This window comes from Prionailurus bengalensis, chromosome D3, assembly GCF_016509475.1.
Source record: "Prionailurus bengalensis isolate Pbe53 chromosome D3, Fcat_Pben_1.1_paternal_pri, whole genome shotgun sequence".
In the NCBI taxonomy this organism is placed as follows: domain Eukaryota; kingdom Metazoa; phylum Chordata; class Mammalia; order Carnivora; family Felidae; genus Prionailurus; species Prionailurus bengalensis.
Genome location: NC_057356.1, coordinates 9884261 through 9898478, shown reverse-complemented (window position 1 = coordinate 9898478; position 14218 = coordinate 9884261). Strand labels below are relative to the sequence as shown.

The 14218-nt window shown below is 54.7% G+C and overlaps 1 protein-coding gene across 5 annotated transcripts in view; it reads left to right on the top strand.

The window, feature by feature from the left end:
• Positions 1 to 14218, top strand: part of HECTD4 (HECT domain E3 ubiquitin protein ligase 4) — a 193138-nt gene that overhangs the window by 170951 nt on the left and 7969 nt on the right. For 4 of the 5 annotated variants that reach the window (XM_043557648.1, XM_043557646.1, XM_043557647.1 and 1 more), the window contains exons 61-70: positions 1210 to 2516; positions 3519 to 3726; positions 5945 to 6168; positions 6256 to 6407; positions 7747 to 7853; positions 8327 to 8450; positions 10738 to 10928; positions 11972 to 12118; positions 12686 to 12805; positions 13508 to 13663. In XM_043557648.1, coding sequence (XP_043413583.1) covers positions 1210 to 2516; positions 3519 to 3726; positions 5945 to 6168; positions 6256 to 6407; positions 7747 to 7853; positions 8327 to 8450; positions 10738 to 10928; positions 11972 to 12118; positions 12686 to 12805; positions 13508 to 13663 — 2736 coding nt within the window. The remainder of the gene's footprint in view (positions 1 to 1209; positions 2517 to 3518; positions 3727 to 5944; positions 6169 to 6255; positions 6408 to 7746; positions 7854 to 8326; positions 8451 to 10737; positions 10929 to 11971; positions 12119 to 12685; positions 12806 to 13507; positions 13664 to 14218) is intronic. The other variant, XM_043557645.1, reaches the window with a different exon arrangement.

The window sequence follows — 14218 nt, the reverse complement described above, 5'->3', positions numbered from 1 at the left end:
AGAGATCAGGCAGTTTAATCCCCTCCCCTTATAGGTGCTGAGCCTGATTGGAGACTCTTGATAAGTCAGCTGACCTGGCCCTTCGGGCTCTGTGCCCACAGCATGAGTGTGTGAATTTAAGATACACATCTGGCTCAAAGGGATCTTGATAGAAACCTGTGACCCATCTTGTCCTAGACAAATTTTCTGAACTTCAGTCCTTGTCATGCCTTCTTTATGTGATTTCCACCATGTCTGTGAATCATGTTTGTCAGCGTTTATTGATTTTCTGGCAATCAGCTCTTTCCTTTTTTTTTAAACTTTAAGGGGAGTTTTATGTTGCTACTTTAAGTGGAAAATTAGTATCTCTTGCTATAACCAGAAGGTTAAAGATAAAAATGGTTACTGTTAGGAAATTCTGACTGTTGCTGCCTGTCAGAGGCTCTGGGTCTGTGGCCCACTGTCTGTCAAGGATATATATGATATATATATATATATGATATATACATCACCTCACAGTAAGGCTTTCTTGTTGAAAAAACCAGGGCTGGGGTGCCTGGGTGGCGCAGTCGGTTAAGCGTCCGACTTCAGCCAGGTCACGATCTCGCGGTCCGTGAGTTCGAGCCCTGCGTCAGGCTCTGGGCTGATGGCTCAGAGCCTGGAGCCTGTTTCCGATTCTGTGTCTCCCTCTCTCTCTGCCCCTCCCCCGTTCATGCTCTGTCTCTCTCTGTCCCAAAAATAAATAAACGTTGAAAAAAAAAAATTAAAAAAAAAAAAAAAAAAAGAAAAGAAAAAACCAGGGCTGGAAGAGGAGTTAGGATACCTTGTCAGTGTGGATTTCTGTGCTAGCTGATAAAATTGGATTGTGTGCCCCCCAGAGTGAGCGTCTCATGGTTTGGGAAGTCCTGTTCTCGTGACCTGTCACTAATTCGCTTGATAACCTTATGAGAAAGAAGATGACTTTTTTTTGGTGTGAGCCATAGACGCCGGCTCTGCACGATCGTGTGGCACAGGGGTTAAGGCCGCAGGCTCTGGGGCCAGCCGGCCAGGCTTCAGCTCTTGGAGCCTCTGCTTCTGCTTCATGTGTGAGTTGGGGGTGAGTAGCGTAGGTCCTGCCTCTCTCGAGGTTGCCGGGAGGGCGGAGTGCGTCACGTGGCCGGGAACAGTCCCTAGTACAGAATCGGGGCCGTACAAGTGACCGCTGCTGTTACTGTTTTATATTTGCCTCAGGAAACTTCCTGTGGACCACGGACATGGCGGCCTGTGTGAAGGAGCTTGTTTTCCATCTCCTGGCGGAGCTGCTGCGCACGGTGCACGCCCTGGAGCAGAGGAAGCACCCTGCTGGCCTGTCCTCGTCCATCGCCCTCCAGCTGAACCCCTGTCTGGCCATGCTGATGGCCCTGCAGTCGGAGCTCCATAAGCTCTATGACGAGGAGACCCAGAGCTGGGTCTCGGGCGGCACCTGCGGAGGCTCCGGGGCGGTGGCGGCCGCGGACCACGGCAGGTTCTCCACCTACTTTCACGCGCTCATGGAAGGCTGCCTGGCGGTGGCTGAAGTGACCCTGCCCACGAACATGAGTGTCACGGCCAGTGGGGTGCCCTCAACGACCGCCCCCAATCTCAGCGACTCCTCGTCCTCCTCGTCCTCCTCCCCGGGACAGACGCCACAGAGCCCCAGCCTCCTGTCTAAGAGGAAAAAAGTCAAGATGAAGCGGGAAAAGGCCTCCTCCTCTGGGAAGCGCCAGTCCTCGCGCTCAGTGGAGTCCGACTCCGCCATGCTCAGCATCGGGGGCAGCAAGCCCGAGGACATGCTGTGGTTTCATCGAGCCCTCACCCTGCTCATCATTCTCCGGCACCTCACCAGGAAGGACCCGCAGGGCCTGGGCGTGACGAGCGACGCCATCGCCGACGCCTGCCAGGCGCTGGTGGGCCCCACCGCCCACAGCCGCCTGCTGGTCATCTCTGGGATCCCCACCCACCTGGACGAGGGCATCGTCAGAGGTGCCATCCGCAAGGCCTGCAATGCCCACGGCGGGGTCTTCAAAGACGAGATCTACATCCCCCTGCAGGACGAAGACCCCAGGAAGCCGAAGGACAAGGCCGAGGGCGGCGATGGAAAAGCCGAGGCGGAGAAGACCCTCGGCTTCCCCAGCACAGACAGCCTGGAGGTCAGCACGTCCAGCAGCCTGACCCCTGCCATGAGCGTGAGCGCGTCCGCTTCCACCAGCCAGGCCTCCACCTGCAGCTCCCAGGGCATCTCGCAGACAGTCAGTGACCTCTCCGTGGATCCGCTGCCCTCAGGCCCTGAGCCGCCCATCCCTCCTGGCGTATTGGAGCCCCACGTGGTGTCCAGCCAGGAGAGTCTAGACATTTCCCTGTGCAGCACTGGCAGTCTGGGCAGCCTGGGCAGCCTGGCGGAGCCACTGGACAACGCAGAGACGGCCTCTGTGTCGGACATGGGCTCCGCGTACACGGTCACGTCCCTGGACAACCAGCCCCTCGCAGCACGCCCCATCAAAGGCTTCGCGGTTGTGGAGGTAACGGCGCTCATGCTTCGGCAACCACTGAAATCATGAGCGGCTTGAACCCCCCCCCCCCCAAGCCTCTTTAAACCCTCCAATGTCCTTTCCGAGGGATTAACTGCTAGGTGACCCGGGGGCACTTGGGGAGCTCCCTGAAGCGGCTCTTGGAAACCGCAGTGACTTACTATGTTGATTATCTGTGTTTGAGGTCACATCTCTGCGAGTGATGTCAAGTCTGATCTCATGAAGTCCTGCAGTTCTTGCTGAGTGTGGGAGGGAGGCAGAGGGGTCTGAGGGGTCTGCCTTTCCTAGCAGATGGGCTTCATCAAGTGCGATCCAGCTCAGGCCTGCCGGTATAGCTTTGAGTGGCCTTGGGTTGTTGTAAATGTTGCCATTGGCGGGAGGGATCTTTACTGATGAGCGTGAGAACAGACTTGCCCTTCTGCTGGAGAGATTCTGAGTTTCCAGGTCACATTTACACGTCAAGATCCCATCTGCTTCTTGGGCCTCCTTGTCTAGAAATCCCACCTCCTGTGTCTTCCTGCACCCTTGTGTAAGGGGACTCAGGCTCAGAGTAAAACGGTCCTCGCCTCCCTGGACACGGAGAGGAAGGCCCTCAGAAGGAAACGTGCCTCACCTTCCTCTTCCAGGGAGCTCTGACAGGAAAGCTCAAGAACGTGGTGGTTGGCTTCTTCCCTGGAATCGCTTCTCTTAATCTATGCACCCTCTGCCTGGGGGCTTTTTCCGAGCCGAGCATGGACTTTAGCTCCCTGGGCATCAGAGTAAAGCCACAGACCTGGCCAGGGAGTAGCGACAGAGATTTCCACTTGAGATGTTCCCTTCCAAGTTAGTGCTATTGGCATGTGGCGGAGACCTTACCAGGAGGAGGCCAGCTAGCAGGGTCAGACCGCACTCACGGCACTGAAGACGAGGACAAGGTTTCAGGGAAAGGCGGGAAGGAAAACAAGGCCATTCATTCCTCTCCTCCAATGCTGACCCTTTTCTTTGCTCGCACAGATAAGATCCCGAGCCAAGATTGAGAAAATTCGAGCAAGTTTATTTAACAACAATGACTTGATCGGTTTGTCAAGTTTGGACGGTGAAGATGAATTGATGGAGATGTCAACGGAGGAGATTCTCACTGTATCTGTAGTAAATCAGAGTCTGTTTGATACTCAGGGGAGCCCAGGGCTCGAAGATTATTTCAATGATAAATCAATTAAAGGTGGGTTATGGATTTTTTTCTTAATGAATAGACTGTTTTTTGAGCAGTTTTAAATTTACAGGAAAAAATGAGCAAAAGTCCTCTCCTCCCTTCTTTGTACCCAATATCCCCTGTTTTTTTCCTAATATTCCCAATTTTTTTGATGGTTATTTTTTTTAATTTTTTTTGTTTGTTCATTTCTGAAAGAGAGAGACAGAATACAAGCAGGGGTGGGGCGGAAAGAGAGGGGGACACAGAATCTGAAGCAGGCTCCAGGCTCTGAGCTCTCAGCACAGAGCCCAACATGGGGCTTGAACTCACGAACCGCGAGATCGTGACCTGGGCCAAAGTCGGACACTTGACTGACTGAGCCACCCAGGCGCCCCAATGTTGGTTTATTTTTGAAAGAGAGAGAACGTGAGCAGGAGAGGGGCAGAGAGAGAGGGAGACACAGAACCTAAAACAGGCTCCAGGCTCTGAGCTGTTAGCACAGCTTGAACTCACGAACTGTGAGATCGTGACCTGAGCCAAAGTCGGACGCTCAACTGACTGAACCACCCAGGTGCCCCTCAATATCCCCTATTTTTAACCTCTTACCTGAGAAAGGAACTTTGGGGGGCACCTCTAGGGGTTGGTGATTTGAGAAATGATGTGGAGGGTGTCATGGATTTGGGACAAGAGGTTCTTTGCCCAGCTCACGGCAGCTGTCAGGGTTCTGAGGGCCATCGGGGCACTGCTGCTTTCCAGCCAGGAGACCGCCGGGAGCGGCTGTGCCACGACTCTCTTCGGGCTCAAGAGTGGACTTGCATTCAAGTCCCATTTTGCTTTTTACCTAGCCAGGCTTCCCTCTGTTCAAGTTCAGATGTATTTATTTTGTTCCATCCTGTGGAGCTGGAACATACCAAGCACATGTCTGGTGATCGTTTGGTCATTTGCTTGAGGACAGTAAATGTCTCCACCTCTGCTCTAATTCTTGGGAAAGAAACAGTTCCAGCTCCTTATTCACCAAGTCCCACTTTGTCATTCTGACGACTCTTTGGGGTGGACCCTCTGTGTGGCTTCCCCGCTTCTTTTGTGTGATACGGAGTGTTCATCCAGGACGTGGGCCCCGAGGCCCCGCTGAGCAGAATCTAGCAGCAGACTCCCGTCTGAGGCCGACGGCTCGCCTCACTTAGAAACAGTGGTTATTTTCTTGTTAGGATTACAGTCTTTTGTGTGGTCTTTTTTTTTTTTTTTTTTTTTCTAGTCTTGCTCGACATTTTTCATCCATGTCCTTTTTTTTCTAAATCTTGAATATTTGAAATTTCATAGTAGTATTACAGAATTTGTTTCATGTTCCACGAGTACAAAAATATGATACCAAATATGGGCTTTGTTGTTGCCCCAGTCATAAAATTTTGAAATATTGCCTCAGAGCTGGGACCAGGGTGAGGGAAGTGAGGTCTTAGGCACAAAATTTAATGGGCTCCAAAAATCTCTGTAATCTAGGTAAATAATATTTTGGTTCTGTATTTATAGAAGTCAAAGTTAATGCAAAGTATCCACAACGAACAAACTGGTAAAATTAAAAAAATTTTTTTTTAAATTGGTTTATTTTAGGGGCGCCTGGGTGACTCAGTCGGTTAAGCACCCAACTTTTTTTTTGTGCTCATGGACAATCTTCTTATATCTAAGAGAACTTTCTTTTCCCACTTGCTCAAGTCTTGAAGCACACTAATAATGCGAGATGTGCTCGACAGCTTGCGCTTTGCACTAAAAGCACTTGCAGACTCTGTACTCTCTTGTTCCTTCGGGACTGCCCGTCACAAACGTGTGGTTGAAGTTAAGGTAGATTAAACTGCTGCGCTAAGTAGCCCTAAGAGGACAGTGGCTCAAACCCAGTGGAAGTGTGTTTCTTGCACATGGAAGAATCCAGGGTGAGTGCTGAGGTCTGAGTCCCAGGGGGTTGTCGTGTCCATGCAGCCGGTGGAGGGGATGAGCGCAGAGGAGGGCAGACTGGCCCAGGATTGCTCCCGTCTCCTGTCCCAGGACCACACCCAGCAGCAGGGCGGGCCGGGAGTGCAGCTGGGGTGTGTGCCCACGAAGGGGAAACCAGGTTTTGGTGGCCTGCTCCTCACTGCCACTAAACGTCTATTACCCACGTTCCAAGATGAGCTGTTTCTGAGAAAATGCTGCAAGGCTCCTCCTGACGTAGCACGTTCACGGCAGAATTGTTTCGTCCTCCCCTGTTTTGTAACAGGTGAGAAGCTGGTGCCCGGTGCCAGGGAGGTGCTGACGGAGATATTTAAGAGCTGTGCCCATTCGGAACAGATGCTGAGCCTGACACCGGCAAAGCCCATCAAAGTGTCGGACATTTATCTTAGCAAGGAGCAGATCAACTCCCAGACCCCAGGCAACCTCCTCCACCTCTTCTTCACCAACGTCCGGCCTCCGAAAAAGGTGCTGGAAGACCAGCTCACGCAGGTAGATGCCCCGCCCCGCCCCGCGTGCCGGGCCTCAGGTGTGCCTTGGGCTGAGCCCAAGGACCCTCCCTCCCTCTGGTGCCCACAGATCCTGAGGAAATATGGCGTGCCCAAGCCCAAGTTCGACAAGAGCAAGTACAGCAAGGGCGGGAAGGAGCAGCACCCCGTGAAGGTGGTGAGCACCAAGCGGCCCATCACCAAGCCGCCCGCCAAGGACAAGGCTGTGCTCAACAGTGTCAGGTGCGTGTCCGAGGGGCCCGGCGTGTGCGTCCGCCAGGGGACACGGGGCCGCCGCCCTGACAGTTTCCCCGCAAGGCTCTCCTTACGCCCCAGAGGTGCAGACACCCTGGCTCTTCTTTGCTGCTGCGCCGTCTTGGTCCCCGGCTTCGTCCATTCAGAGACACAGTGTTCGGTTTTACCCATAAGTGTAGTAAGATCTGGACCGTGCAGGCTGGAAAGCAGGCCAGTCTGAAGTAATAACGACATCCAAAATGTACAGAATTGTTTAAAAAAAAAAAAAAATCTGACTTCTTTTAACCACACAAAGAATGCATAGGTCATACAGAAAAACTGTAAAGTGCATATTAAGAACATATCGTTACTTCATATATAGCTACGTGCTTTTAACAGTTAAGTGTATAACCTTTTATTGGTGCATATGTATTATTTTCTTAAATTTTAAAGTAGTACAAAATTCAACAGCATATGCAGTCAAAAGCGACACCTCTTCTCCATCTAAGCCTTCCTGCCGCCCTCCATGAGATTGCCAGTGTTACTTCCAGAGCCTTCCAGAACTCTCCTGTGTACACACAAGCACATGTACATACTGTACACAGGGCCTACCCCTTGCTGTTTCCATTTACTACTAATCTTGGGGATGACCCCGTATCAACACAAAAATAACTTCGTGCCCTTTTTTTTTTTTTTTATAGCGCCATAGTATTTCGTGTGTGGGTGTGCACACATAATTAACAGAATTTTCTGCAGACATAGGCAGATGACTCTCAGGAACTCAAAACTGAATCTTCGATAGCAAAGTGTGACCTGGCAGGAGTCTCTTGAGGAATTGTTTAAAGGATCAGAAAAATCAACTGTCCTTTCATTAATTATTTATATATAAGTGGTGCTTACAAACCAGAACCGTACAATAGACTTTTCTGTGATGGAAATCTGTGCTGTTTCCCTGTCTGTGCTGTTGAATGCGGTAGCCACTAGCCACAGATGGCCACTGAGCGCTTGAAATGTGGCCAGTATGATATTTTATTTTAATTTAAACTTTGGCTACATCTGACTAGTGACTGCTGCTTTGTGCAGCTCAAAAGTATGTAGAAGGAACATTCAAAAAGCATCTCTTTCAGGTTTTTCATAGTTAAGGGATCATTTTGTCCTAATTTGCTCAGTAAACCCCTTGGTGAGAACAGAGCTGGTCTTGAGCCCAGCCCTGTGGGAACTGCAGGCCGTGGGGGATGCCGGGGGGGGGAGGGGGGGATTGAACTAATGCGCGTGTGAGGCTCTGCATGTCCTCTGTCAGGACAAGGTGTAGGCACAGGGATTCTGATTGCAGTGCTTTGGTCTATAGCAGGACTGCCTTAAGTGAGAAGAAGCCAACTGTGAAGCCAAAGTCTCCAGAAAAGAGCAAGCCAGATGAGAAGGACCCAGAGAAGTCGCCCACCAAAAAACAAGAAGGTGAATGAGTAACTTGGGCCTGGAGACTGGTAGGCCCCTAGACCCAGCATTTGTCTGACTGGCTGGGCTCCCTTGGGGTTTAGGTGAGGCAGGGCCTCAATGCCATCTTTGTGAATTTACGGAGGCCAGCATAGCAGCTCCCAAGATACCATGTATCCAAGGTGAAGAGTAGATGATGGTGATTGAAAGTAAAGATCTGGAGATCTGCTTAGAAATTCACTTCCAGAAGGCACTTACTGGGTATTAGAACTTGAGCTTCATAAAGGCCCAAGCAGAGCTGGAGAAGAGTCAGGCTGTGGCTCGCTGACCTCATGAGGTCGCAGGTTGTGCCAGGTCGGTGACGGACCCTGGAGGGGCGGGAGGTGGGCACTACGTGGATCGGGCCCTGCCAGAGACGTCTGAGGGCATGTAGTGAGGCCCCTGCAGTGGGAGGTTCTACCAAACTCCTAACAGTCTGAATGCTTCTCCATCAGTCCCTGAGGAGAAGTATCTGACCTTGGAAGGATTTCACAAGTTTGTCATTGACCGAGCCAAGCAAGACATCCGTAGCGTCTGGAGGGCGATTTTATCCTGTGGTTATGACCTTCACTTTGAGAGGTAAGAAGTTATGTCTCTCAACCCAGTTGATACCTTGTATAAAATTTTTTTGGGGGGAGCACCTGGATGGCTCTGTCAGTTCAGTGTCCAACTCCTGATTTTGGCCCAGGTCATGATCCTAGGGATATGGGTTCGAGCCCCCCACGCTCAGTGTGAAGCCTGCTTGGGATTCTCGCTCTTCTCTCTCCCTCCCTCCCTCCCTCCCTCTCTCTCCCTCCCCCTCTCTCCCTCCCCCACCCTGCTCTCGTGCTATCTCTCTCTTAAAAAAAAAAATCGTTTTCAGCCACCGGATGTATTCCCAAGAAAATCCTTCCAGGGAACCATTCTGTCTGCCTTTCTTAATGCCTACTGAGTTATTTTCAAATTTTTCATAATTATTAAAGTGGGTGTTAGAACCTGTTTGGAAACAGACTCTGTTCTAAACAATAAATTCATTTTCTCACAGTTCTGGAAGTCAAGGGCTCAACAGGGTTGGTTTTTCCTGAGTTCTGTCCTTGCCTTATGGACAGAAGGTCACCTTCTCACTGTGGGCACCCGCTTCTGATGAGGACACCAGTCTGCTGGTCTGGGCCCCGTCCTTATGACCTCCTTTAACTTCATTAGGAAAGGGGTGGGGGGGAGATACGCTTCAGCCCCTAACAGGAATGATTTCTCTTTCCAAAGACCCTTTGTTCCTCAGAGTCCCGCGTTGTCTCCGGGTCTCCGTTGCCCACTCTCTCTCCCTCCCAGGCAGGAGCGCAGCAAGGTCACTGCCCGCCAGGTCCCCAGGGCCAGACAAGGATGGTTTCCCCTTTCTAGCCACAAGGGAGTCCCAGGCAGGCGTGACGTCTGCAAACTGGAAGACACCTGCCTACCCTACTCCAGCGCTCACCCCTGGCGCTCAAAGCAAGGTGTGCCCGGCGTCAGGGAAAGAATGGCTGCCTCGAGCATGCCTCTTAAAAAGCCACCTTCAGGATTCAGAAGCCATTTGCTGCTTGGTTCCGCCATTTTGTTCCTTCATGGAAGGCTCCGGGTCCATCCCTGGATGGGCCTGCATCATGGTGGCAGGAATGAGTTTCTTACTAAGCCAGTAGGGGGAGAGAACTCTGGGGCTTTTGAAAAGTAGAATCACCTGTTTTGGACTAGAAAGTGCACTTGAAGTGGGAAGGGTGCAAATTGGACTACAAACGGATTTCCAAGTGACGTGTTTGTTGCAGCTAAAGGGCTCGTTCCGGCGTGTCACGGGGCCACCTGTGCCCTGAGCCCCTTCTGACACCGGGCCCAAGGGTAGCCAGTGTGGGGGGACTGTGAGGGGATCCCCACAGAGGAAGCTCGCTCTCTAAGCGCTGCTTGGGTAGGAGGGAGGAGGCCTGTCCGGAGAGGTTCTGCCATTGCCCCGAGGAAGGCCCTCCTGGCAGGATGCACCCTGGGCGGCACGTGCCCCAGTTGAGGTGCTGCGAGCTCTGGAGCTGAGGCAGCCATCCACCCACCAGCCTGCCTGCCTCTCTCGGGTGAGCAGCTGAACGTTTGTAGGTTAAGGACGTGCACGCGTAATAAAAAGCCCATGCAGTATAGGCAGGCACAGGGGAGAGGGCCTGTGATTCGGTGCCCAGGGGGCTTCTGTAAACGTGTCTCCCAACATTTTCTGGGGGTAGAGTTTTTCAGTGCTACAGAAGTGGGATCAGACCAGACGTCTGCCTTTTTCGTTCTTCCTCGTCATTCAGTGTCACCGCAGGAGAGGACTCCGCGGTCCCGGAGCCGTGGGCACTTGCGTCGTGTGTGATGTGGCTGCAGTTAGGGCGCTGCCCTCACAAACACACCTTTGCCTGTTGGCGTAGCTCCCGGCGCCAGCCCTGGGACGGGGCCGCTGGCCGAGGGTAAAGGCTTCAGTGAGGCCGGCGGCCGGTGGCTTCTCGGGCCCTGGCCGTGCGCACCCTCAGCGAGCTCTCATGAGGCCAGCGCCGCCGCTATGGCTCCATCCTATAGGTGAGGAAGCCGAGGCTCAGAAAGCAGGCTTCTTTGTGGCCCGGGTCGCCAGGTGGCCGAGATTTGAGCCCCAGGGCTCCCGAGCCCCAGCCCTAGCCAGGCGCCCTCGCCCCGCGCAGGAGGGAGCACCTGGGGGCGCGCGTCGCCAAACCCCAGGAGGGATGTGCCCTTCAGGCCCCTAGGCCCCTACGGCCTGCTCTGCTCCCTCCTCCCGCTGGGTCGCGACTGACTGGCGTCCTGAGGAGGGCGTCCTGAGGAGGGAGGCGTCGTCCCGGTGGCCCCGGTGGCCCCGCCCCACCTCGCCCTTCTCCCCCGGCCCCAGGTGTGCCTGCATCGATGTCCGACACGCGCACAAGGCCTCAAGGAAGTGGACGCTGGAGATGGACGTGGCGCTCGTGCAGTACATCAACCGGCTGTGCCGCCATCTCGCCATCACGCCCGCGAGGCTCCACCCCCACGAGGTGTATCTGGACCCCGCAGACGCTGCCGACCCCAGAGTGGCCTGTCTCCTGAGTATGTGGGTCCCGGGGGTCAGGCTTTCGGGGACCGTCCCCTGCGCCGCCGCCGGGGTAGGCGCGCCTGCCGTGAGCCACGTGGGCAAAGAAGAGGGAGAGAAAGGCACGAAGCTGCGACTGTGGCCGAGCTAAAAGTTTACAAGGCCTCACTGTGTGCTCGTTGCAAGGAAGCCGCGGGTGCTGCTGGGAGACCACGCCCCATCACCGCACCCAGGCCTCCGCCCAGAGGTCACGGTGGATGCCCTGCTGGAGTCGGTGGCGAGGGGGCGGGGCTCAGAGTTGGCCGCGCGTTAGAAGCATTATCCATTACGAGAGCGCGCGGTGTGTCTTTACTAAAAGCTAGGAGTGCGTGTGCACCCACAAATGCACCCACAGACGTTCTCCATAAATCCGTCCGTGGAAGGTGACCGCTGGGCTTGTTTCTGTGCCTGTGCACGTGTGTGCCACAGGCGGTTTTGAGTCTGCCCACTCTTGCTCAGCCACACGGCCTGGGCCTTTGCTCTCTTCCTGATACTTCCAAGGTAAACGTGGGCCAGACGTGGTCCCGATGTCCATCTCTCCCAGCTGGAGAGGAGACGGACGTGAGCGTGAACAAGTAAGACAGTGTGCCAGTATCTCCGTGTCCAGGTCTTGACATGTGTCGCTTTTGGGGGAAAGCAGATGAAAGGTACCCGGGACTCTGTACTATTTTTGTGGCTTCCTAGAAGTCTCATTATTTTGAAGTTGAAAATTAAAAACAGCAGCTCTGCAGGGCCCCAAAGATAGGCCAAGGTGGGAGGGGGCGCCCTCGGATTCCCTGAACCCCCGAGCCTCCCTTCTGGCCAGGCGGGGCCTCCCGCCTTTGCTTCTGCTCGGCACAGGCTCCGGCAGATTGAGGGCCCCACTTGCTGAGCGTCTCTGGGTGTCGGGGATGAGATCCCCTGCGGGAGCCTCCCGGTCCCCCCTAAGTGCCCACTCCTGATGGCCACTTCGAACGACGGGGGCCACTTGAGTCTGTTCGTGACCGAGAGTCTCGGCCTGACCGCCCCCCGTGCCCTGCAGACGTGCCCGTCGAGAGCCTGCGCCTGCGGTTCGCCTTGCTCCAGTCCCTGAACACCACGCTGGAGACCTTCTTCCTGCCTCTGGTGGAGCTGCGCCAGACCCCCATGTTTGCCCACAGCATCGCCGCCCTGCTGAAGGAGGCCAAAGGTCAGTGCCTGCGCCCGCCGCCGCGGCCAGACCCGGCAATTGCCTGGGATGACCCTTCTCCTTTACATGTGACCTACGTGTGTCCCCAGGAACGGCGCTCCCAGCCAAGAGCGGTTACTTCAGCTATGCTCTGAAAAATTAAATTCTCTAAAGTTTTCAAGGGTTCCTGACTGGCTCAGTTTGAAGACCTCGCGGCTCCTGATCTCAGGGTCGTGAGTTCAAGCCCTGTGCTGAAGATAGAGGTTACTTAAGTGAATAAAGCTTAAAAACAAAAAGTTTTCGGGTTATTTAGAAATACATAAGGCTCTGATTCACTATCTGCCAACTAGGTGTTCCTGGGCACGACAGAGTCAAGGTTCGTGCGTTACCATTTGAGCAGATACTATGAACTTGCCTCCCGGAAGGTCAGGACTATGACACCTGAGTGCCTCAGGGGCCTGAAGGGCATCCCAGGAGAGACTAGACAGACCCAAAGGGGACAGCATGTCCTCCACCGGGCCTCAGAGGCCACAGGGAAGGAAGGCGAGCAGCCCCATCCCAGCCTCTCTCCCACATTCCTCCCCGCAGGGCTCATCTTTTACGACACAAAGGTGACGGTCATGAATCGGGTGCTAAACGCCACCGCACAGAGGACAGCTGACCATGCAGCTCCAGAGATCACGTTGGACCCCCTGGAAATCGTGGGAGGTAAAGTTAGCTGTACAGACCAGAAAATACAACATAGCTGTGGTCGAACAAAGGATTTAGTTGATTTGCACAGAAAAGAAGCCTCTAGAAGAAGGGAGTCCAGATATCCATCTGGCTGCTTCGTCTTTCTCCTCTAGCGTCCCAGTATGTGACTCCCACCTTCAGGGTCCCCTAGTGAGCCTGCCTTCCTGGCAGCAAGAGCGAGGGGAGGAGCTCTCCACTTCCTGGAGGCTCGCCTTGGCTTCCCATCTCCCGGGAGGCCTGCCACGTGGCCACACCTAACTGCAGGGGAGGCTGGGATGTGTACGCTTAACTCTGGTTGGCCGTGGGCTTGCTGGAGTCGGGGTTCTGGCATCGAAGCAACTGGGGCGAGTGGCTGCTGGGGAGGCAGCCAGGAGTCTGCCACGGCACGTGAATCCACACGTGCCACAAATGACACGAACTGGAGGGGAGAGGATCACAGATGGGGAGGACACCCCCCCTCCCCGGGGACAGAGGGAAGGCTGGGAGCCACACGGCCAAGGCACGAAGATGTTCCAAAAGTGGAGAGAAGGCGAGGCGGCGGAACCAGGGGCAGGGAGAGGGCCAGGAGGCAGGCGAAGGCCCAGCCAGGTGTCCGTCCTGGGCTGGAAGAGCAGAGGAAGGAGAGGAAGGTGCTTCGGGTTGGGGGGGGGGGTGTTACTGGTTCCTCTCTCTTCCCAGGGGAGATCAGAGCTTCTGAAAACTCCTACTTCTGCCAGGCTGCCAGGCAGCTGGCCTCGGTGCCCTCATCCCAGCTTTGTGTCAAGCTGGCCAGTGGCGGTGACCCCACCTACGCCTTCAACATCCGCTTCACCGGGGAGGAGGTCCACGGCACCAGTAAGTGGCGGCCCCCGCCGGGCTCTGCAGCCAGTTCGGGCGGAGGCTGTGTTGAAAATGAGAACATTTTTGGAGTTATTTTTAGTCTAAACTGCCCACAATCCCCCCCACTGGCGAGACTAAGGAAGCTGTGTCCTTGTTAGCCTGCTCTGCAGAAGCCAGGACGACCGAAGGGCTCCCCAGTGCCCCCGTCTCCCATGGGACACATCCGAACTCTGAGCCCAGCGGCCCTTCCCGGGGGAGAGGGCCGACCCAAACCGAGGGTGTCTCTGTTGTGTCCGTTCGGCACGAAGGGCACCCCCCTAGTGCTCACCAGAGGTGGGGTCCCCAAGCTGGGACGGCACTGGGCGGAGGTCCCTGGCAAGCGCCGGTTCCCTCCCCTACCCGGGCCCGGGGGCCGGTTTCGGGGGCCTGGCCAGAGCCACCAACCGGCACCGTAGTGTGCTCCGGGCACAGCCGGCTCTCAGGACCGCGTGCTCAGCACCTTCCACTCCTCACAGCACCAACACTGCACAAGAGACCGGCCTTGTCCCACTGGACCGGTGGGGAAACTGG